Source organism: Anomaloglossus baeobatrachus, chromosome 7 (genome assembly GCF_048569485.1).
Source record: "Anomaloglossus baeobatrachus isolate aAnoBae1 chromosome 7, aAnoBae1.hap1, whole genome shotgun sequence".
Classification (NCBI taxonomy): Eukaryota; Metazoa; Chordata; class Amphibia; order Anura; family Aromobatidae; genus Anomaloglossus; species Anomaloglossus baeobatrachus.
Window position 1 is genome coordinate 305,890,044 of NC_134359.1, and position 25,801 is coordinate 305,915,844.

The following is a 25,801-nucleotide window of genomic DNA, read 5'->3' on the forward strand; positions in this document are numbered from 1 at the left end:
GGTGAGGTGTTCAGTACTTATTTCACCCGCTGTATGTCCGTCACTTCACACTTGCTCTTGTCTCTCTGCTGGACACGTTATGGATCCCTTATGTCTAGATCCAGGTGAAGGTACGGCGAGGCGCTGTCTGATCCTCTGGAGCCGCAGTCCGGGTCGCTAGCAATGTCTCCTCTGTTTGGTCCTCTATCCCTCATGCTGTATTTGCCCTAATTCTGCCGTATTAGCGCTTTACGTGTACCTGCCTCTAGGTTTCCAGCCGTATTCCATATATTTTGATGTTTGCTGATCTAAATTTCTATATATTTCACCATTTATTTATTTTGAAATTTTGCTTAGGTTTTTTTTTTTTGCTTTTTTATGTTTACAGAGTATGAGAAGTTATTTTTGAGCAAAACGTTCTACATGTCGGATTACAGAAAATTACTTCACTGTGCCACAGATTGCCTGGTATCTCAGATTTACTATAAGGGATGAGACCCTACTAGAGCATTATTATGATGGAGCTGTCTCCACATCCATTTGGGAAGATCCTTTCTATAGTTCTGGAAGTTAACAATAGGATGAGGCAGTTCTTAAAAATTATTTTTTGGGTTTCACTGGATTTCTTGCCCCCTAATATTGTATTAGCTTTTGCAGCTGCTGCTTGGCATTGAGTGCAGCTGCAGGTAACGTCTGCAGGATATATAATGTAAACGTACTGTATTCTGGAGCTTGTCGATGTTTGAAATTGAAACAAACGTCACAAGGAGCTTCTGTTTTTCCTTTGAAGTCTCCTTTTCGTAACCTGGAAATTAGAAAAAGTGAGAGAGGAACGTCAGGTACAAATATGATGGATGACTGACAGCAACAAATAATGGTCAATGCAAAAAGAAAAACGTGAGAACTACCCCACCCCAGTCACCATCACATCATGAGGGGAGAAGGAAGCCAACAGCAGGGTCTCCCCATCCCCCCCACAGTGATGTCCTGCACTCACCTACAAGTACAATCTCCCTGATCTGCCGGATCTTCCCCGACATCTCCTGCAGCCGGGGGTCCTGGACAATCCACTGAAGCTCTGCCTTTGTGAATATGTGCACGTCCCACTCCGATGTGCCCTCATTCCCTGATGCCTGGATGTCCCCGATCACCACAATCACATTCTGATTTCCTGGATTAGATGAATGGGGAAAGGGAGAAAAGAAATAAAAAATTTATATCTATCATCGATATCCTCCTCTTCCTTCTGTCCCAGAACTCACCTTTCCAATGCTCCATGTAAGGTCCCATCTTCTCCATGAAGCTTCTGTATGAGTATGCAGTAGAGTAGACTATGACGATGGCGCACTTCTCCACCTTTGTTTTCCAGTCTTTGGTGATCGTTGGATTGACGAGTTGACAGTCGGTGATGGAGCTCTTCATCCACTTCTCCAGACTCTTCATACCATCGTCCTCCTCAGATGAGAATATCACCGCCCTGATAAAGGAGCACACCCAACATGGATGGATTGTTGGGGATAAGAATTACATAACCAAAAATACTTAATTCAGCCATTTCATAGACTCAAGTATATAGTTTAGTAGATGTAAACTAACACATATTTATGAATGCTTTTGTTTTTTACTAATATATATATATACTGCATATTCAGTGTTTTTTCCTTAATACAATATATATAAGCATATGCAACCTAAAGATGGCTGCCACATCTTGTCTACACCCAAGATGATGAACAAAGGAGAATTCTCAACGTATGGACTGACCAATCCAGCAGAGACTATGCAAATTCCTATACGTCCTGAGCCCCGGCCTGCGATACTTGATTGGACTATATTCTTGTATACAGCCTTACTATAAAAGCTTTGTCCGAGAAAGTCCCAGTTGGAGTAGCTTGCCAGTCGCGAGAGAGAGAGAGTCATAATTGATTCAACTAATTGTTAATCTATCTCGCGTGCACACATGACAATATAATTTGGACATGGCAGTCAGACCTTAAGAGACCCTTTGTAGTCTCATCCTCAACAGCTGGCGTTCCAAAATCGTGGTGCCACCAAAGAAAGAAGATTGGCTAAATTTCCCTTTCGGATTGAGGAGACTGCTTCTAAGTACCTGAGGGTCCCCCCGACAAGGAGAACTGATCACTCTCAAAAACCACAGGTGAGCTTCATATACGTTGTATGTGTTGTTTTGCCTGTGGGTCGGGGGATTTTCGGAGAAAGGTTTGGCTTTTGATCTGGGAGAGGAGTTACACTGCGACCGACAGTGTGCCGATTTTTATTTTCACCGGTGGACTTGAAAAAAGGAAAAAAACTCAGACTCCCTGAGTACTGGGTCTCTAGGTCATTGAACAAGATCTGGCTGCCTGTGTATTACTGCGCTGCAAAGAGGGAGACAGAGGGGGGCCTGTGAGCTCCACAGTGAGAGGGCTTGTGATTTCTCCGCTCTGACTTAGTTTTCAAAGAGTTAATTACCTGCAGCTGTTCGTAGAATCAGGCAGGAGGAAGGGGGGTCAATTACCCACAGCTGCAGTCTTTACACAGAGAACAAGGAGGGGGCTACTAGCCTGTGGAATTTGGAGGAGGAAGGAGTGGGCTTATATGTTTCCAGCTCTTAGTATTTTACAATCATGAGTTTGTTTTGGATTTGAACAAAAATGTGGAAACTAGCGATTCCCCTGTGTTTTATATAACACGTCCACTACCCGTGTCTAAATCACAGGCGAGGAGGGAAGGGTTCAGGTGAAACAATAGTGTTAGAATCAGCATATTCCCCTGTGTTTTAATAACACGTGCCACTGCTGTGTGTAGGAAGCCAGAGAAATAGGGATGTATGAGGAATGGTATATAGTATTCATACGTTGGATGTCATGAGAACGTCCTCCCATACACAAGCGAGGTCGGAAGGATTCTAATTAGTGCTGGCCAGACTAATTTATACACTATGCATACTCTGTTCAAAAAGAAATCCGTTTTCCCAGGAGGGGCTGAAAACGCTATCGCCCTAGTCAATAGACGTGAGGGAAAAAAGTATACAAAGGATTGTAAGAAATTGTGTAAAGTAGTTGGACTACCACCAGGTGGCAGGCTGCAGCCCAGTGTATGGAAGTCCATATTGACCTCCAATAATGGTATACTTTAGGACAATAACTTGATAGATATAGCAAGAGCCTGGTACAGGACAGCTGCAGGTTTGCAGAAAGAAGGCTGGCAGGAGACAGAAGTGGATCAAGGAAATGTTAAATCGTATGGCTATATTTTTAAGCGAAGCATCAAAAGTTCAAGTGACAGATTTACAAACCTTGCTGCCACCGTCTTATAACGGTCCTGGTGAGAAGAAGAGGAAAAAAAGGTTTTGACCGAGTGTTGAATATGCATGAATTGTGCTAGGTTTTGTATCTTAAGAGCATGTTTTGATAATTAGGAGATTTTTGGGGGGGATTCTTTTAGCCTAATGAGAATATTGAGAGTTTACAAGTATAAATTTTGTTATTTTGAATCCCTTGTTCTGCATAGGAATCATGCATACATGTAGGTGTTTATAGAATAGTAGCTAGAATATAGCAGAGCACATAAATGCATAATAATGCAGACACTCCCCGTATACACCCAGCTTAGCCAGGACCCTCTCAATGGTTCTTTGCCCAAAGCTCTCAATCCATACCCTTTAAACTTTTTTTCTTTTTTAGGGGGAGAGGTGTTTTATGGTGTTTTCTGGTATATACGTAAAACATTTAAATAGTATATTTGCTTACTCAGCTATTCAAAAAATGCAAGTCAGAGATAAATAAGTGAAACTTTTAAAGAATTGGTAAATAGAAAGAGGTAACTGCCCACATAAAACAATTAGTATTCTAAAAGTCCAGCAGCATTATATCTCAAAATAGAATAGAGGTAGGTAAATACATATTTTTGTACTGTGTTAGCTAATCTAAAAATCTTAAAAGACTTACCCTAATGATGTCAAACGGTATTATATTAATTTGTAAAAGAATTAAGCGATGTATCCGAAAAGCAGAGTGGGAAGTTAGGAAGGCTGTCTGGAGTTTAAAAATAAAGGGAATGAGAATGGAATGTCGCCCCTCCCAGCTAGAGAAGTTCGATTAACCCTTTAAGTTCAGGATTTCATTTTTAGTTTCCTGCTCATACCTGTATGATTAAATTAAATTTGTAGGGAAAATTAGATTTGAGATATGCAAATTAGTTTCTGTGTTGTTTTGGGTTTTTTTATGGCGATTTATTCGAACAATATATTTTTATTTTGTGACTCTGCATAAAGACTCCACCCCCTTTCCTGTTTTTACGATCTTTTCTAAACAATTCATATCCTTGCAGGTTAGCCGCTCAGTCATAGCTGTCATCTAACCATGTCTCAGTTATTTCTACTATCAAAGGTTTTCCTTTCTTTATAGATACAGTATATACGAACCGTGTTGTCTATCGTAAGGTTTCAAAATTCCCCAGCACTGTATATTGTTGTAGAGATATAAGTTATTTCCAGTGTTTGTCCAACTCTAGTTTCTAGTACAGTGATGGCGAACCTATGGCACGCGTGCCAGACTGGGCACGCAGAGCCCTTTTTGCTGGCACGCACGCTGTCACCACACTGAGACACTTTGATCTGCTGGTGTGATCGCGCCAGCAGCTCAAAGTGGTGTTGAGCAGAGGAGACATTTCTCCTCGCTCTGACACTCCTCCTCTCCCAGGCTGCAGGCCTGTTGCCTAGCAGATGGAGGAGCGTCAGTGTCAGAGTTCCGGGATTTCCAGTTTTCTTTTGAAGGATCTTGCCCTTTGTTAACATGGAGTTTTCTGTTCTGTTGCCCTATTTCCTGTTCATCTGTTTAAAAGCCCACCCCTAAGCTTAGTCTAGTTGCCTCAGTATACTGCTTCCTGTGTACTCCTGCTCCGCTGCTCTCATCTCCTGATTGCTGTTTGGATCCAGTTGAAAAACCTGACACAAGCTCTGGACTTCACCTCTCATCCAACTGTGCTCGAACTCTGTCTGCCGTCTCTGGTCGGCACTTCTCCCCGGTCCCTTCCGTTCATATCCACCCTAGGACTCACATCACGTACGGACATTTTTTGGACTATACCTGTTGCCCTTTTGTGTCCCGGCTGCTGTGCATTTGGGCCTTCTGGGGTGATTGCCGGACAGCCCCTGTATAGGGGTTCGCTTCTGGCGGTCTCCCTAGGGGAGTCCAGTGCGCGGTCCCGGGAATTCCCCTTTGCTCAGAACCCGGCAGGTATTTACTGTGTTTATGTTCCACTGTGTATATTCTGTTCTGTGTACATATTGCGGTTACATATTACTGTGTATATTCTGTTCTGTTTACATATTGTGGTTACATAAAACGTCTTTTGCACCAAGAACTCGTCTCTGGTTGTCATTGCCCTAACGCAATCGAAATCCTCAGTACATACAATAGTATTACAGTCAGTAGGCGACGCCGGCGTTTTGTGGCCGCACGGGAACTGAACTTACTGAGGACCCAGTGGCGCGCAGCGGAAGAATGAGTGTAGGAAGGTGAGTTTTTTTTATTTTTAAAAGCTGTGTGCGGCTGTGCCAAGGTGTGGGGGACAGTGCCAGCACGGGGCAGGGAGAGCACGGGGCAAACATGGGAGCACGGGGCAAACATGGGAGCATGGGGCATGGAGAGCACGGGGCAAACATGGAGAGCACGGGGCATGGAGAGCACGAGGCAAACATGGAGAGCACGGGGCATGGAGAGCACGAGGCATGGAGAGCACAGGGCATACATACAGAGCACGGGGCAAACATACAGAGCACGGGGCATACATACAGAGCGCAGGGCAAACATGGAGAGCACGGGGCATATAGAGCACGGGGCAAACATGGCTGTAAGGATGGGGTAAACATGGCTGCAAGGATGGGGTAAACATGGCTGCAAGGATGGGGGAAACATGGCTGCAAGGATGGGGAGAAACATGGTTGCAAGGATGGGGAGAAACATGGCTGCAAGGATGGGGGAAACATGCAAGGATGGGGAGAAACATGACTGCAAGGATGGGGGAAACATGACTGCAAGGATGGGGGAAACATGGCTGCAAGGATGGGGGAAACATGGCTGCAAGGATGGGGGAAACATGACTGCAAGGATGGGGGAAACATGAGTGCAAGGATGGGGGGCAACATGACTGCAAGGATGGGGGGGCAACATGACTGCAAGGATGGGGGGCAACATGACTGCAAAGATGGGGGGCAACATGACTGCAAGGATGAGGGGAAAACATGACTGCAAGGATGGGGGAAAACATGCAAGGATGGGGGGAAACATGGCTGCAAGGATGGTGGGCAACATGACTGCAAGGATGGGGGGCAACATGACTGCAAGGATGGGGGGGCAACATGACTGCAAGGATGGGGGGGCAACATGACTGTAAGGATGGGGGGAAGGGGCGTGGCCTGGATGGCAATGTGAAGAGATGTGTTTGTGGAGCTCTCCTGCAAACTCCCTTGATAAATCCCTGAATACCGCTGTTATCACTGCCTCAGCCGGCTGTCAGGAAGATAAGGTGGTGAGGACTTATCTGGGGTGAGTCTGGTGGATGCAGAGTGCCATGGTCCGTCACAGGCAAAAAGATAATGGAGGCGGGAAAGTCCCCAGCTCTCAAGATGGTGCCATGATAAGGCAGGAAGCTGAGAAAGTTAACGCAGCCTGTCAGGAGAGGATGCAGATCGCAGCAAGGCTGGAGAAATTTGCCAGGACTTCAGAGAAATCACTTCAGCATACAGATAACAGAGGTGAGATAGAGGAGGGAGAAGACAATGCCAGCTCTGATGAGATGGGGGATGGTGAAAAGCAGCAAGATAAGACAGGAGAAGTGGAGAAAGCACATAGTGCACAGGAGGCTCCAGAAAACCCCACTTTAAAGGACATTTTTGCAGTGGTGTCTTTTTGTAAAGAGGCTCTGACTTCCCTGACGAAGCAAGTTAAGGGATTACAGGCAGAGGTTGCTGACATTAAGAAAGACCTCAAGAAAGCCGATCTGAGAACAACGGCTGTAGAGGAGAGAGTGGGGATAACAGAGGATCATATTATAAAACTACAAAAGTCTGAAAAAACATTTGCACAGCAGATAGCTGAAATCATGGCAAAAAATGATGATTTAGAGAACCGCTCTAGAAGAAATAACATCCGAATTGTCGGCATCCCTGAGAAAGCGGAAGGAAGAAACCCCACTGAATATGTAGAAGACTGGCTCAGGGGGAAAATGGGTGCTAATGTCTTATCCAAGCTCTATGCTGTGGAACGTGCACACAGAGTCCCGATGCAGCCACAACCAGCAGGCAGGGGCCCTCGCACTATGCTAGCCAAGCTCCTCAACTACAGAGACAGGGACACTATACTGCGAAAGGCAAGAGACATGGACGATCTTATGATTGACGGCCAGAGAATTTCCATATGCCCGGACTACTCCATTTCTGTTCAAAAGCTACGTATGACTTTTACAGGAGTAAAGAGGCGCCTGCGAGAGATGGGGGTGCAATACTCAATGATGTTCCCGGCAAAGCTAAGAGTGACGGCGTTGGAGCGGGTGCACTTTTTTACAACTCCAGAGGAAGCCATGCAGTGGTTGGACGCAAACGAAAAGCGGATCCGTTTGAAGGAATGAGCTGACTGTCTGAATCTGCAGTGTGTTGGAGAAGGCCGGCTGAGGCTCTACAACATCCTTAGGAGCTTACAGGGGACCCTTCTTGTTTTTTCTTTTTTTTTCTCCTTCCCTTTGGGATTGAGGTAGTATGCAGGGGGAATGCGAAGGGTTTGATGTGAGCTTCGCAGGACATGGGGACTGCCTAATTAGGCGCGGTGGTGGAATTTACAATTTGAGATTCCAGTTTAATTACTGTTCGCCATTTTACTGTTATATTGGTTTGGTGGAATATGATTATACATAGAAAGGGGGGGAGTGGAGAATTGTTGGAAAAGGGACGAGTTTTAAAATGTGTCTAAGAGGGGAATGCGAGGGAGGTAGGGGGGAATTTAGTAGGGATTATGGACCAGGTTTGGAAAACCCGATGCTTCACGGGAGTACTCGAAAACAGGAAGTGGTGGGGAGTAGGAGGGGAGGGGAGCAGGGGGGGAGGAAGGGAAAGGGGTAGGGTAGAGGCAGCATGGGGAGATACTACAAGGTTTGATGGTTTTACTGGGTGGGATAATGGGGGATAGAATTAAGGTGTTGAGTTGGAATATTAGAGGGTTATCAGATAGGTCTAGGAGAGCGGCAAAAATTAAATATGTTCAAGACCAGAACCCGTCAGTAATATGTCTACTAGAAACGCATCTAACAAAGGAGACAACACATGTTTTAAATAGGAGATGGGTGCAGAAGGCCTATCACTCCACCTTTTCCAACTATGCAAGGGGTGTATCACTGCTGATCCATAACTCTGTGCAATATGAAGAGATAGAAGTGTATGTGGATAAAGAGGGACAGTGTGTGGCCGTCAAGTGTAAAATATTTGGCAGACTCATGTGTATAGCTGCAATATATATACCACCTCCATATAGGTGCACCAAACTAAGGGAGATGAGGGAGTTCTCTGAGAAGGGGGGAGTAATCCCTTTTTTACTGGTGGGGGACTTCAATAATATGATAGACCTGTACTGGGATAGGAGTAGTAGACCTCCAGGTATCCAGGATAGTTGTATGACTTCGTTTGGCACTCTTATTGGGGAACTTGGAATGGTGGATGCCTGGCGAGTGAGGAATGGGAGGGTATCCTGCTTCTCTTGTTATTCGGCTTCGCATAACACTCTGTCCCGCATTGACATGGCTCTAGCTAGTGATCTGATGGATGCAATGATAAGTGACGTGCAATATCTGACAAGAGTGATTTCAGATCATAGCCCAATTCTAGTGTCCATACGACGGGGAACCCTGACAGGGGGAAGGAGGGGAGAGTGGAAGCTTCATCCAACATGGATCCGTCATATTAATATGGGGAATATAGAACGGGATCTTGGGGATTTCTTTATCCACAACGAGGGTAGCACTGGTCCGCTGGTGGTATGGGATGCGATGAAGGCATACCTCAGGGGACTCCTGTTCAGGGATATCTGTAGACGTAAAACACAGACGAGGCAGGATGAGAAAGATAGGCTGGAGGCCTTAGATAAGGCAGAGCTGGAAGCAATCCGGAGTACTACTACGGACGCGAAGCAAAATCTTAGGCAGGCGCATGAACAGGTTAATAAGATGCTTTTGGAGAAGGCGGTAAGGAAGCAGGCATTCCAAAAATTGCATTTTTATGAGGAGGGGGAAAAAGTTGGTCATCTATTATCGGTCATAGCTGCAGCTCAAAGGAGTAGTTCATTTGTGCATGGTATGGACACGGTGGAGGGGACACAGGTCACTGAGGTTGAGGAGATCCTTGGGGTCTTTAAAGATTTCTATCGCACGCTATATTCTTCTAGCGGAGAGATGAGGGTGGAAGAGGTGGACTCATTTCTTGAGCGAGGTGAGCTTCCGGTGTTGTCTGTGGCGGATAGAGATAAACTGGAGTCACCTATTACTATTGATGAACTGGAGGGCGCTCTGCATGGCATGAGCAATGACAAGGCACCGGGAGCAGACGGGCTACCAGTTGAAATTTATAAACAGTTAGAAGAAATCCTATTACCCAAACTATTGAAAGTTTTTGAGGTGGCGGAGGGGGAAGGTGTATTGCCTGAATCTATGAGAGAAGCAATAATAGTAGTAATTCCTAAGGAGGATAAAAATCCGAGGCTTCCAGACTCATATAGACCCATCTCGTTATTAACAGCGGACGTGAAGCTTCTGGCTAAGGTGTTGTCAAACCGGCTGACTGGAGTTATATCTAACCTAATCCATATGGACCAATCAGGGTTCATGGCCAATAGGTCGACAGCTGCTAATATCAGGAGATTGTACCTTAATCTACAGTTGCCGCCTGACAACCCTGGCCGGAGGGTGATCGCTTCGTTAGATGCCCAGAAAGCGTTCGATAGTGTTGAGTGGGGGTATCTGTGGAAAGTGTTGCAGCATATGGGTTTTGGCCCACGGTTTGTAAAGTGGGTGCAGCTGTTGTATAATAGGCCTACTGCTAAAGTTAGAGTTAACGGTATGACCTCCTCAGCGTTTGAGTTGCACCGGGGAACGAGGCAGGGCTGCCCACTATTGCCGCTCCTATTTGCTATTGCAATAGAGCCTCTGGCGGCGGCCATTAGGAAATCAAAGGAGATCCATGGATTTAAGTATGGGCATTTAGAGGAGAAAATAGCTCTTTATGCTGACGATTTATTACTTTTCTTGGGGGATCCATCAGCCTCATTGGATCATGCCATGCAGATAATAGAGAAATTTGGAGAAGTTTCGGGACTGACCATTAATTGGTCTAAATCGAGCCTCTTTAAAGTGGATGGGGAAGTAGCCTGGACAAATGAGGATACTGGGGCTAACAAATTGAAGAATGTGGACGAATTTAAATATCTAGGTATCCAGATATCTCTGCCAGTAGAAAAATACATACAGGTGAACTTATGGCCTCTCCTTAAAAAATTGAGAGCCAAGGTGGATGCCTGGAACAAGCTACATTTGTCAGTTGTTGGAAGGGTTAATTTGCTAAAGATGGTAGTGATGCCTAAACTCCTATACATACTGCACAATGCCCCTGTTTGTATTTCAAGGAAAAGATTTAAAGGGATAAACTCGCTGTTTAGGGACCTGGTGTGGGGTAAAAAGCAGCCTAGGGTGCGATTAGAGACTTTACAAAGGCCGAAGGATGAGGGGGGTCTAGCAATCCCAAATCCGGAATTGTATTATATAGCGGCGCAATGTCAACACCTCAGGGGTTGGTCTGATCGAGAGAAAGATGGGGGCATTAAAGAAGTGCTGGAATACATAGGGGGTAGAAGTCCATTGGTAATGGGACTAGAGGATGGTGCGGTGGGGCTCCTGGGTAGAACGTCTCCTACAATGGCACTTATAAATAAGACCTGGGATAGGCTGAAAAGGGTGAGAGGGGTGACCCGGTTAACTAAGTTTACACCTATCTGGGATAACAGTAATCTCCCAGAGATTCCGAAAATGGGGAATATTGAGGAGTGGAGACGCAAGGGTGTAATATACATGCATCAGATATTGGACGGAGGAATTGTGAAATCGTTCCCGCAGTTACAGAGTGAGTTTCAGTTACCGGCGTCCGGCTGGCTCCACTACAGACAATTAAAACATGCGATTGCAGCCCAAGCGGCTAAACAAAGTGTGGCCATACAGACTGACCTGGTACTGGAGTATGTGTGTAAGGGCGGAGGAAGCACTAAAGGGATCATTTCTGGCACATATAAAGATATACTACATACCTTTCTTTTAGAATACCCAATTAAAACTAAATCTAAATGGGAGGAGGAAGTTGGGCCGATAACAGAGGAGGTGTGGGAGAGTATCCTGGCGTATGTCCCTAAACTTTCCATGAGCGAACCGGCCAGACTGTCTCACCTATACGTGATTCACCGGGTATATAGGTCTCCCTTACTGATGTTTAAAATGGGGTTGAAAAGGAATTCGGAGTGTCCAAGGTGTCAGGGATCTGACGCAGGTATTTTTCACATGATGTGGTCTTGTCCGAGACTGGTCTCCTTTTGGACTAAGGTTATCCACAAGATAGGAAGAACATATGGGTGTGTCCTCCCCAGGGAACCATTGCTATGCCTATTGGGATATGTTGAGGAGCTTGGGGTGGAAAATACTATGAAAATTGTCATTGCTAGGCTGCTGTATGCGGCAAGAAAGCTAATTGCCAGGTCCTGGATTAAAAAAGACCCCCCGACCAGGGGAGAGTACATTAAAAGGGTGAAATGTATTCTTCAGCTGGAACGGGGAGTGTATGAAAGAAGGGGGAATGTTAAAATGTTTGAGAAGCTATGGTCTCCTTGGCTGCAATGCGAATAAGACGAGTGATGGACCAGTAAACTGATATGGGACGGGGATAGCCGTCTGAGACCTCTGATGTGTATGTTTTGTTTTATTTGTGTTACTAGTTGTTCCTCCTGCACAACGGGATGGTTGCTATACTACAGTTGAAGGGTATCCTAAGTGTGTACTAAATGGGATGTAGTATCGGGGAGAAGTGTTGCTGCCGGGGTGGGGGAGGGGGAGGGAGGGGGAGTTAAAGGGGTAATAGATGTGATAAATTTAATTTGGATGCCGATTTGTTATTCTGTTGTATGTATTCTGTTTTAATAAAAAAGTATCTGATTTAAAAAAAAAGGATGGGGGGAAACATGCAAGGATGGGGGGAAATTAGCAGGAAGGGGTATATTTACCAGGATGGGGGATACATTTACCAGGATGGGGGGAAACATGCCAGGATGAGGAAAAATGCCAGGATGAGGAGCATTTAGCAGGAAGGGTGACCTTTATCAGGATGGGGGAACATGCCAGGATGGGAAACATTTACAATGATGGGGTACATTTACCAGGATGGGGTAAACTTACCAGGATGGGGTAAGCTTACCAGGATGGGGTACATTTACCAGAATGGAGGACATTTACCAGAATGGGGTACATTTACCAGAATAGAGGACATTTACCAGGAATGGGGCCATGATGGGGACAAATATACCAGAATGTAGGAAATATATATCAGGATGGGGAACATGTTTACCAGGAAGTGGCCCAGGAAGGGGGACATAACTACACAATAAAGGGGGAGGGGAGCCACTCGTACGTCTTTATGGGATTTCAGGATGTTCAGACTTTGCAATGTAGATGTGGATTACAGGGTGAAATCTCTGTCTAATATGCTGCAATTTTTTCCAGAAAGATCAATCCAACTGCTGTGTCTGGAAAAGGGCAAGGGCTCAGCTTCAATGTGTGGTAAGCATGCATGAGCGTGATGCCCCCCGCTGAAGAGAAGACTGCAAAGGGAAGGTTAAAATCAATTATTTACATAATAGGATTGGTTGGCACTTCGGAAAAAAAAATGGGTTTAGGGCTACAGTTTTGGCACTCGGCCTGTAAAAGGTTCGCCATGACTGTTCTAGTATGTAGCTAATTTATTACCTGCTGTCTTATTTTTTCTTTCAGAGAATAGCAGCACAAAACTATGAATTTTTGCCAGATTGGTACACAAAAACAAAAAAGAAAAAAAGGGGGGAGAAGTCATCGTTATCGATTATATTTTCCAGCAGTAGAGGGCGCAGCAGGTATATTATATAAGTTCTGAGGCTGACCCTTCCCCCGCAAGTCATATTTACTGGATTACTATGAGGCATATCTGTTAACTGAAATGGGAAAATCTTGTCCTATATGTTTATTTATTTATTTAGTATTTTCAGTCATGTGAAGTATAGATGACCACTAACTGTATTATGGTCAGAGTTAAAGTTATAAGAATGATCTAATGCAAATTTTATTTTTTTGTTTTCATAGATGGTACAAGATGTTGGTCGATTCTGCACTGGATATGCTAGTGTACACATGAGGAAATCAAAATTTGAACCACTCCCTCCCCTCCTATTGGTACAGGAGGCAGTGATGCATTAATGCCCTTTCTAGATAGGTAGAACAGGAGTGGGTAAGATGGTTAAATGAGTATGTAAGTTGTAGATTTTTCCTGTTGTGAAATGAACTAGGTATACTGAAGATAAAGTCTAGACCTAAGCTGACGGTGATGGAGCCAGAGGAGATGCTCGCAAAGGTGTAGCCGACAAAGAAGTAATGAACGGGCCTAGAGTTGAGAAGCTTTCACCAATACGGACCATACCTCGGTGACACCTGTCACTCCTTGTGTTCTTACATCCCTACAGGAACAAGCAATTCAACAAGGAATTGAGTGTGACATGCAGGGAGCCAGCTGACTGAGGAAGGTCTGTGGATAAAGGGTGGGAAGCTTTCTCTGCCATGAGATCTCTTTTCATTGATGGCCCAGGTAACATTTGTGACAGACAATTGTCAGTGTGTGCTTTGGTGACACCAGGGTTCAATACTCAGGTGGACAGACTCACCCGGTCTTGTAAGACATGTGCCTAAAACGAAGTGAGGAAAAAACTGTAAAGAGTCCATAGAAACACACCCTGCACCTGCTCTACACATTTCAGAGACTGCAGACTGATTATAGATGTATATCATGAGCATGTTGTATGCAAGTCTGTGCGTGTTGTGTACATATCTTTCCAGGTTTGGTCAGAGGCATTCCATTGCAGAAAACCACGTTATTGCTGAGAAGCACATGATGAAGTGTATATTTTATAGAAAAGTGGAACCTGGCAAATCGTGAATAAAATGTATGTTTTGTTTTCTTTTTGTATTAAACAGGTCTTTATGTTAGATATATTTTGATTTAGCACAGGCATGTACAATTTTTATATGATTGACTAAATAGTATGATAAACAGGTGTATTCTCCAATTCCAGATCTTAAATCAGAGTTAGTAGCATATGGGTTTCGGTCACGAGACTGATTGATCCTAAAGGACAAGCGAGAAAGAGCCATGAGTCAAAACTAGATGAGCTGATCCAGTTTCTCCTAACCACAGAAATTTCGATGAAGCTCGAGGGCAGGACAACATGGATCCATGCCTCGCAATGCAGAATGGTCGATCAACCAGAGCTGCACTGAGCGTCCTGCTCATATTTATCCTTTTCAAAAGACCTGTACAGTCTCAGACCATCATTGCCAAAATAGGTAGAAGAGAGGACTTAGAGAACCTTGGGACTTCGGAAAGCCCCACTACAAAGGGTGAGGATTCGTCTAGGAATCCTTAGTCTCAAACCGGTGAAGAAAAACCCTTTCCCTTTCCGCCCATGCCTCAATGTTCAGTTAGGCAGGTTTTCCCAACAGATCTTTCTACCTCTCTTCCTAAGGGAACACAGTACTCTTAGGGGCACTTTGCACACTACGATATCACACGTGCGATGTCGGTGGGGTCAAATCGAAAGTGACGCACATCCGGCTTCGCTGTCGATATCGTAGTGTGTAAATCTTTTATGATACGATTAACGAGTGCAAAAGCGTCGTTATCGTATGATTGGTGTAGCGTCGGTCATTTCCATGAATTGTGATTGACCGATGTTACGATGTTGTTGCTCGTTCCTGCGGCAGCACACATCGCTGTGTGAGAAGCCGCAGGAGCGAAGAACATCTCCTACCTGCGTCCCCGCGGCTCACGCCGGCTATGCGGAAGGAAGGAGGTGGGTGGGATGTTTACGTCACGCTCATCTCCTCCCCTCTGCTTCTATTGGACGCCTGCCATGTGATGTCGCTATGACGCTGCACGACCCGCCCCCTTAATAAGGAGGCGGGTCGCCGGCCAGAGAGACGTCGCAGGGCAGGTGAGTGCATGTGAAGCAGCCGTAGTGATAATATTCGCTGAGGCAGCTATCACCATGATATCGCAGCTGTGACGGGGGCGGGGACTATCGCGCTCGGCATCGCAAGCATTGGCTTGCGATGTCGTAGTGTGCAAAGTACCCCTTAGTATCTGGAAATGGCAGAAATAAGTCTTTAGGGGGGACTGTTGGGGATAAGAATTACATAACCAAAAATACTTAATTCAGTTATTTCATAGACTCAGGTATATAGTTTAGTAGATGTAAACGAACACACACATTTATGAATGCTTTTGTTTTTTACTAATATATATATATATATATATACTGCATATTCAGTGTTTTTTCCTTAATATAATATATATAAGCATATGTAACCTAAAGATGGCTGCCACATCCTGTCTACACCCAAGATGATGAACAAAGGAGAATTCTCAACGTATGGACTGACCAATCCAGCAGAGACTATGCAAATTCCTATACGTCCTGAGCCCCGGCCTGCAGTACTTGATTGGACTATATTCTTGTATACACCCTTACTATAAAAGCTTTGTCCGAGAAAAATAAAGTCCCAGTTGGAGTAGCTTGCCAGTCGTGAGAGAGAGAGAGTCATAATTGATTCAACTAATTGTTATTCTTTCTTGCTGTGCCCACATGACAATATAATTTAGACAAGGCAGTCAGACCTTAAGGGACCCTTTGTAGTCTCATTCTCAACAGGATTAGGACCTATGGTTAGAGCTGTCACTTCCACACTTGTAAGAGGATTTAAAATGGTTCCTCCCTCTGAGAACGATAAAGGACTGATGTCACCTAATCTTCAGAATGGAGGTATTCTGTATGTGTGCTATGGTTTAGCGTTGAGTTATGTTGGTTGCTGGTGTCGTCTTTTTTCACTGCCAATATCATGTTGTAATATTACATACTATGACATGGATTATGCTGTGCTATTCCTGCTGCGTTCCTCTGGGAATATATTGCTCAATGGAGATGGCCCATGTTCTGCAGATTGAGTAATCCACTTAAGTTAAATCAGTGATTGTTGATTACTGGCCCAGTGCATAATATGGGGGAATCCTCCCCTTAATTATGATGGAGCTGTCTCCACATCCATTTGGGAAGGTCCACTCTACAGTTCTTGAAATTAACAATAGGATGTGTCAGTTCTTAAAAATTGTTTTTTTGGGGTTTCACTGGATTTCTTCATGCCTAGGCAGAATGTCACTGAGCAGTGCTGAGGTACAGTAGTCTATGGTACCTCTCATTAATGGGTTAATACCAGTGATATGACATAAGTCATCTTTAGCATACATGCCCACACCCCTGGAAGTGTACAAAGTACACAAAACATTTGTTTCCTGCCAGTAGAGACCAGACACATGAGACAGGACAATCAGGAGAGGAAGATGTATAGAGCCCAGCAGAAAAGCCTACATTATAGCTAGCTAGAAGTAGGGATGAGTAGCACTCGTCTTCATCATCATGAGAGTACCCTTACCAGAAACAGCTGAAGACTGGTCCCTGAGTGTGAAGAGGAGAGTAGCATCACCAGAAATTGCTGTAGACCGGTCCCTGAGTGTGCAAAGGAGAGTACTGTCAACCGAAACAGCTGTAGACTGTTCTCTGAGTGTGAAGAGGAGAGTAGCCTCACCAGAAAATGCTGTAGACCATCCCTGAGTGTGTAAAGGAGAGTACCCTCAACCGAAATAGCTGTAGACCAGTTCCTGAGTGTGAAGAGCATAGTTCCCTCACCAGAAACAGCTGTAGACTGGTCTCTGAGTGTGAAGAGGAGAGTAGCCTCACCAGAAACAGCTGTAGACTGGCCCATAAGGGGTACTTTACACGCTGCGACATCGCTAGCGATTGCTAGCGATGTCGAGCGCAATAGCACCCGCCCCCGTCGCACATGCAATATGCAGTGATAGCTGCCGTAGCGAACATTATCGCTACAGCAGCTTCACACGCACATAACTGGTCGGCGACGTCGCAGTGACTGCCGAACAATCCCTCCCTCAAGGGGGAGGTGCGTTCGGCGTCCCCGCGATGTCACTAAGCGGCCGGCCAATAGAAGCGGAGGGGCGGAGATGAGTGGGACATAACATCCCGCCCACCTCATCCTTCCGCATTGCCGGCGGGACGCAGGTAGGAGATGTTTGTCGTTCCTGCGGCTTCACACACAGCGATGTCTGCTGCTGCAGGAACGAGGAACAAGATCGTACCGGCAGCAGTAACGACATTATGGAATGGAGCGACGTGTTTCAACGATTTTTCAAGTTTTTGCGATCGGTGATCGTCGCTCCTAGGGTTTACACGCTGCGATGTCGGTAACGGCGCCGGCTGTGCGTCAATAATGATGTGACCCCGACGATATATCGTTACCAATGTCGCAACGCGTAAAGTACCCCTTAGTGTGAAGAGAAGAGTACCCTCACCAGAAAAAGCTGTAGACTGGTCCCTGAGTGTGAAGAGGAGAGTGCACTCACCAGAAACAGCTGTAGTCCAGTTCCTGAGTGTGAAAAGGAGAGTAGCCTCACCAGAAACAGCTGTAGACCGGTCCCTGAGTGTGAAGAGAGTACCCTCCCTAGAAGCAGCTGTAGACCGGTCCCTGAGTGTGAAAAAGGAGAGTAGCCTCACCAGAAACAGCTGTAGACTGATTCCTGAGTGTGAAAAGGAGAGTACCTTCACCAGAAACAGCTGTAACTCAGTGAGTAGACTACAAGAGAGTACAAAGTGCCAGTTATAAACTACTGAAGTTCAGTACTTTCAAGAGAGGTGATTGTGACAATAACTTGGACATGCAAGAGACACAGAGATTGTGCCAAAGTGAAGGAGGTGCTGCTGACATCATTGCCAGCGGACTATTACAAGTGGTGCAAGTGCAAAATGTTTCAAATGTTAGCACATTCCCCTCTATTATCTGTGTACTGATATTCTAGCAGTCGCATCATGAAAGACTCAGTATCCATGTGAGTAATGTCATGAATGGTCCCCATAACTGCGTCGTGAACCTGTATGAATAGACATCATGTCGCTCAACTAACAGGTCCTTCGTTCCAAGCTGCTTAGGGGCCAATATGGGGTTAGGATGGACCCACAGTTAAAGTTGTGGTACTGCTCCTAAAACCCACAGCAAACAATGACTGATAGAGGACGTCATGAGAAACAGAAATGTATAATAGTGATGAGTGAATCTGTTGAAATTGAATTTGACAGCACGACTTTATTCAATAAATCCCATTTGTACCTTTATTTATTAAAAAATGCCTCTACTTATGCTCTTGGGTCTCTCCAGCTAACAAGCATAAAATGATGGGATTTGAAAATACAACAAATAGTAACCTTACCTCGCTGTTACCCTGACCCACTGCCCCGGTCTCTGCTGGGTCCTCCATTGACCCTGTCCAGCTTCAGACACGATGTGACATTCAGGAATGGACGGCACCGAGTAAGTCAGGGAGCATTGTGCCTTTGGGTGAACTCCCACTGAAGGAGCTGCAGAGGTCTCAAGCTGAGACCGGAGTACCTGTCCATACAACCACAATAAGCCATATATTCCATAGAGCCGGCCTTTATGGAACAGTGGCCAGAAAAGGCCTTTACTTACAGCCAAAAACTGGAATTCTTGTTTTGAGTTTGCTATAAGACACTTGGGAGACTCCTTTAATGTCTGGAGGAAGGTGCTGTGGTCAGATTAGAATAAAATTGAACTTTTTGGCCACCAAGGTAAACGCTGTGTCTGGTGCCAAACCAACAGAGCTCATCACCCCAAGAACAGCATCCCCACAGTGAAGCATGGTGGTGGCAGCTTCATGCTGGTGGGAGGTTTATAGGTAGCTGGGAAAGGGAAAATGCTCTGAGTCGAGGTGAAAATGAATGATGCAAAATACAAGGATATTTGTGAGCAAAGCCTGTTTGTCAGTGATTTGTCACTAGGTTGGACGTTCATCTTCCAACAAGACAATGACCCAAAGCTACTGCTAAAGCGACACCAGAGTGGTGTAAGGGGAAAAGTGTAAATGTATTGGAGCGGCCGAGTTACAGCCCAGACCTCAATCCAATGGAGAATCTGTGGTCAGAGATGAAGAACACTGGTCACCAGAGGAAACATCTCACTGGAAGGAGTCAGACAAGTTTCACCTTGAGGAATTGGCAAAACTCCCAATGACAAAATGTAAAACTCTCATAGAGACTTATCCAAAGTGAAATGCTGCTGTAATTGTTGCAAAAGGAGGTTCCACAAAGTACTGACTTTAGGGGATGAATAGTTATGCACACTGAGGTTGTCAGTTATTTTGTTCTCTTTGTTGTTTGCTTCACAATAAAATGAAAACCAAATTTTCACAGTTATCAGCAGGTCCTCTACAAGAACCAATGCAAACTCTCAATAAAACTGTGAAATTCCAGGTTGTGAGGAAGCAAAACATGGAAAATGCCAAGGTAGGTGAATACTTTCACAAGGGACTGGGGATATATATGTGACGCCCCTGACCTTTTCAGGGTGTCACAGGGAACTGCACTACTTTCTCTTCTGGTGCAGGACTCAACCCCCCATGGTTCTGGGATCCCAACCTTTGGTGTTGCTTCCATCAGCATCCAAATCCTAGCCACACCTCACACCACACCCTGTCAGGCACACCAGTGGGTTGCTAAGCTGGAATAGGGCCACCCACCTAGGGGTCAGGCAGACTGGTGGGAGGGATATAATGAGTTGAGTAGTAGCCCTCAAAGAGTGAGGAGCTGGGAGTTGTAGCTCCCTGTGTGACCTTCGCTAGGTCGCAGACGGTGGTCTGGAACCGAAGGAGTCGGAGACCCGGTCGCAGGGTATTGGAGAAAGGTGCCAGGCTTAGTTTTAGAGAACGGTCGGCACCGGAAAATATAGTAACCGAACAGGGACCGAGCACGGCGGGGTACTGGACCCTAGATCAAGGAGTAGCTTCACACAACCTGATAATTAACCTGCGGAGGATAGTCTCTTCCTGAACTTTCTCCAAAAGCTCAGAGATCGAAGACAACAACACAACGAGGGGGATAGGGCTTTCCAGCTTATGCAGCCTACTGAGATCCCAAGTGTCAGCCATCGAGAGCTCCTCTATCCAAAGATAGGGAACAGGACCACGACAGCTTTAGGCTGAAAGGTCACTCAGAACTTCTAATATACAGTGCATGGAGGCAGGCTCCGGACCACTAAGCAATACAAACAGGGACGGATCCCAGACGTGCTCCCCTCAACCGGCAGCGATACCCATAGACTTAGTTTACTCCTGTGTCAGAGTCTCCTTAATGGTCGCATCAACACCGACACAGTCTGACTGAGTACGCTGCCCTCCCCTGTGTCCGGCCTGCCCTTATAGACTGTACCACGCTCCCTAAACCATTATCATCCAGAATCCCGGGGCATCCCCTACCCGTGGAGGGAACGTCATCTGGCTGCCCCACTCCATCTCCCCCGGGTACTCCCATCGGCAGGGGCAGTACTCCCCTTACCACGAAACACGAGTGGTGTCACGAACTCTTATCCTTTGTAAATACCCCCACCTTTTCATTTGAGTGGCAGGATCCCGGGTCTGGAGACCCTCGAGCCACAGCAACCCCGGATCTGAGCAGTTCGACTGCTGCAGGGGTAGCAGACCTCAAATTTCTGGCGTCACGAACAGGATACGGACTGGGCCCACTAACCTGGGTGATGTGCGCCTTGTAAAATTGGACTGTGTGTTAAAAGACTTTATTGCCGCCATTTTCTGTCATCTTTGGAACCTAAACGCCATCTTCCCGAACAAAAGAACGCGAAGCTGAAGCTCCGCCCCTTGTCCTCAGAGTGCAGCCGGAAGCTGGAGAGCTCGCTGCTGAAAACCAAGGGGGCATAACGGGATGTAGCAGCGGAAGTGGAGCAGGGACACCAGGACTCTGCCATAATGTTCCTGGACACCGCGGAGGCAAGATGTCGGAGCAACGCGACCGGTCGACAGAAGGTGCTTCTCCTAGAACAGGTGCTTGGATCAAGATGAGGAGTGTGGCCACGACGGTGTGGGCCCGTGAGATGGAGGTCCTGTGTGGGGAGCGGGTAAACAGAAGCCCAGTTCTGGTTGATCCGGCCTACCCGACCTCGGAACCCGGTCTGCCCCCGGCCACCGCCACTGTCATACCACCACCTCCGTCCATGGCAGCAGCTGTCGCCAAGACGCTGCCTGCAACACTGGCAGTGAGACCCTCGGCTCCCTCCCGCGGAGGATGACCAGGCCGCAGACGCCGATCAAGTTGTTCCGGTTCCTGTAGCATCAGGCCCAGAAGAGATGGATTCGGGATCCAGCACACCAGAAGCCGCCTGGGTTCCGCCCTTCGGAGGAAATGGCTACCAAGTTTCCCTGTCAGCATGGTCAGTGCCGGAGTTAGTAGTGATGGAAGTAGAGGAGGAATCCATCTCCGATGATGAGACCCCGGCTGATACCATTGAAATCGTGGTGCCCATGTGTCGTCGCTGCGGCCTGCCAGGGCACTTTGCCAGAGTGTGCCCAGGGAATGCCCGACACTAAAGAGCAGGAATCGGTACACAGCAGCAGTGGTAGCTGAACCTGGATAGCTACCAGCAAGTTTGTTGAGACTTGTCACCCTTGTTGAACGTTCTCCAGTGTTATGTCTGAGTTGAGAAGGCCGTTGGGGTCTGGCTATAGGGTCTTCGGTCGAGGGTGACAGGAGAACTAATGCTTCAGATAGACTGTGTCATCCTTGTTGAACCTTTTTCCATGCTCCGTTAAAGGTAAAAAGGCCATCAGGGTCTTGGACGATGTGGCGCTGGTAGACGGAACCAGGGGTCCCTTGATGGAGGTTGGCGCAATGGGTAACGGCTACCAGGTTACTCAGGACTGTTACCAGGGTTGTCCTTTTGAACTCCAGGACTTTAACCCCGTCACGGACCCAAGTAGGAAGCAGCAGGTCTAGGTGTTTTGGGTGGCGGGTTGAAGGGATCCAGGACATTGGAACTGGACTGTCACAGGTAGAGGCTGCAACGGAGCAGGTTGAGCCTCCCGCTACCACCACAACCTTCGGTGGAGGGTGACAGGAGAACTAATGCGTCAGATAGACTGTGTCATCCTTGTTGAATCTTTTTCCATGCTTTGTTAAAGGTAAAAAGGCCATCAGGGTCTTGGACGATGCGGCGCTGGTAGACGGAACCAGGGGGCCCTTGATGGAGGTTGGCGCAATGGGTAACAGCTACCAGGTTACTCAGGACTGTTACCAGAGTCGTCCTTTTGAACTCCAGGACTTTAACCCTGTCACGGACCCAAGTAGGAAGCAGCAGGTCTAGGTGTTTTGGGTGGCGGGTTGAAGGGATCCGGGACATTGGAACTGGACTGTCACAGGTAGAGGCTGCAACGGAGCAGGTTGAGCCTCCCGCTACCACCACAACCAGTAGCGTTCCTATGGTTCTAAAAGATGAACTCTAAAGGCATTGTCACACACAGAGATAAATCTTTGGCAGATCTGTGGTTGCAGTGAAATTGTGGACAATCAGTGGCAGGTTTGTGGCTGTGCACAAATGGAACAATATGTCCATGATTTCACTGCAACCACAGATGCCAAAGATTTATCTGTGTGTGTTACAGGGCCTTAAGAGTTTTGTTATGTAACGTTTAAGTGATGTGACTCCCCTGTGCGGGATTTGAAATTGTCAAATTGAAAATTGTTACGTTTTTCTCTTACAGAGCAGATAATAAACCTCTGTGTGTCCTGTAGCTCGGGGACGAGCTACGTTTAACCAAGAGGGAATGTGATGCCCCTGACCTATTCAGGGTTTCGCAGGGAACTGCACTCCTTTCTCTTCTGGTGCAGGACTCAACCCCCCATGGTTCTTGGATCCCAAACTTTGGTGTTGCCTCCATCAGCATCCAAATCCTAGCCACACCTCACACCACACCCTGTCAGGCACACCAGTGGGTTGCCAAGCTGGAATAGGGCAGCCCACCTAGGGGTCAGGCAGACTGGTGGGAGGGACATGGTTAGTCGAGTGGTAGCCCTCAGAGAGTGAGGAGCTGAGGGAGTTGTAGCTCCCTGTGTGGCCATGGCTAGGTTGCAGACAGTGATTTGGGACTGGAGGAGTCGGAGACCCAGTCGCAGGGTATTGAAGAAAGGTGCCAGGCTTAGTTTTGGAGAACGGCCGGCACCGGAAAATCTAGTAACTGAACCGGGACCGAGCACGGCGGGATACAGGACCCTAGATCAGCTAGAGTAGCTTCATGCAACCTAATAATCCTCCTGTGGAGGATAGTCTCTTCCTGAACTTTCCCCAAGAGCTCAGAGATCGAAGGCACCAAAACAACGAGGGGGATAGGGCTTTCCAGCTTATGCGGCCCACTGAGATCCCAAGTGTCGGCCATCGAGAGCACTGCTCCTCTATCTAAAGATAGGGAACGGGACCCCGACAGCTTTAGGCCAAGGGGTCACTCAGAACTTCTAATATACAGTGCATGGAGGCAAGTCCAGACCACTACAGCAACACCAAAGGGGACGGATCCCAGACGAGCTCCCCTCAAGCGGCATCGGCACCCAGAGACTTGGTTTACTCCTGCGTCAGAGTCTGCTTTATGGTCGCATCAACACCGACACGGTCTGAGAGAGTACACTGCCCTCCCCTGTGTCCTGCCTGCTGCATAGACTGTACCACGCTCCCTACACCACCATCATCCAGAGTCCCAGGGCATCCCCTACCCGTGGAGGGAACGTCATCTGGCTGCCCCACTCCATCTTCCCCGGGTACTCCCATCGGCAGAAGCGGTACTCCCCTTACCGCGAACCACGGGTGGCGTTGTGACGCCCTGGACTAGCCAGGTAGTCACAGACATAACACCTCAAACACTCCCTCCCCCGGATAGTACACCAGTCAGATACAAAACCCTTGTTGCATCCCTCCAGGGTCTGATGTCCACACCAGGTGGGGCGGAGCCACGTGGTTGGCCCCACCCACCGAGGAGTTCACAGGCCTGGAGGCGGGAGAAGGTAGTCAGTTAGTGAGTGTTGAGTTAGGAAGTGACAGTGACAAGACGTGAAACTGCCTGTGTCTGGGTTGGAGCCCAGGCACTGTCAGCAAGGTTGGCAGACGGTGATGGCCGTCTGCAGGAGTAGCGAATCGACGCGGAACCGAAAGACCGGGTTCGGGCGGTGGCCCGCCGGTACCGAACTGGGGAGCGGAGTGAAGCTAAGCACAAAAGGCAGGGCCATTGGACCCCGACTAGGCTTGGAGCCGCCGACAAAGGTCAAATCCGAAAGTGACCGGAACCCCAGGGGTTTCCTAACACCCAAGACCCGTTAGAAGGCAACCGTCTGCACCGTGAGGATATACAGCCACTGCCACAGGCTAGAGATCCAAGGGCCAGCGCCTGCGGGCATAGAGGGCTCCTTTGGCACCTATACGCCGGGGAGCGGGCTACCGTTGGGAACCAATCGGAGCCAAAACACTACACAGGTGCAGGGAAAGACAGCCACCATCAAACTGTCCGGGGAGAGCCAAGACACTGCAGCCAGCTGCGGGACCCGTCCATCCAGCCGTTTGGTTTACCAGAGACTCTCTGACTTTGTACCTGAGTGAGTACCACAGTGCCATCCGGCACCGCGCCGCGCTGCCCCTGCAACCCTGCACCCCAGCCATCCTGCCTCCCCATCTCACCACCGGGCCCCGGGAACACCAACCCCTACCCATGGAGGGGACAACATCCCAGCTGCTCTCTGCCATCGCTCCCGGGATGCCCGTCACCAGCAGCGGTGGTGTCCACACAATCACCATGACCCATGGTTGGCGTCACGAACTCTTTCCCAAAACCAAACCACCGCCTTTTCACTCGTGGGCGAGGAGCGCTGCTCGAGTCCCCGGGTCCGGCTCACCACTCGAGCCACCGAGCAGCAGCAGCAGAAGCACCGGACCCAAGCATTAGCGAGCGCGGTCTCCCTCCGCCCGCAACAACTTGGCGCCACGAACAGAATTGAACCAGTCTACCTACCGGTAGAAGTGCACCTTGCAGTCCCCGCAGGTGGCGTCCGGCCAAAAAATTTGAAGTTTCGCCATCTTGGGCGCGAAGATTTCCCGCTCGAGCATCTTCCCCAAGCAGGGAAGGCGCGAAAAGTGAAGCCCCGCCCCCTGAAGCAGGAAGTGCTAGAAAGAACCAAGGGGGTCGGATGGAGGCCTGCCTCATGTAGCCGAAGGGTAAAAGAGCAGGGACGCCAGGACTCTGCACTCATCCGGTTCCTGGAAACACATGAGCCAGCATGTCTCGTCCGTCCAGCTACCTGGAGATCCCCGAGCCCACGCCCGGAACAGCGGCGTGGGTGGAAGCTCGGACCGCACAGATGTGTTGCCGCCTGCAGGCCCAAGTTAAATTCCTAATGGAGCAGTGGGCATCCGAGATGGAGGAGGTGGCGGCGGCCGTGCGGGGACGCGAGGTGGAGACAGAGCTGGAGGAGCGGGTAAGCGACCCACGCCCCTGTGTCCCAAAGGGACCGGTCGCTGCGGCTGAGGGACCGGT

At 47.7% G+C, this 25,801-nt stretch overlaps 1 protein-coding gene across 1 annotated transcript in view; it reads right to left on the minus strand.

Annotated features, from left to right (window-relative positions):
• Positions 1-25,801, minus strand: part of LOC142246577 (uncharacterized) — a 112,603-nt gene that overhangs the window by 71,641 nt on the left and 15,161 nt on the right. Inside the window, exons 2-4 of the mRNA XM_075319643.1 lie at positions 1,242-1,456; positions 977-1,150; positions 699-784 (exon numbers count right to left, since the gene is read on the minus strand). Coding sequence (XP_075175758.1) covers positions 699-784; positions 977-1,150; positions 1,242-1,422 — 441 coding nt within the window. The 5' untranslated portion in view covers positions 1,423-1,456. The remainder of the gene's footprint in view (positions 1-698; positions 785-976; positions 1,151-1,241; positions 1,457-25,801) is intronic.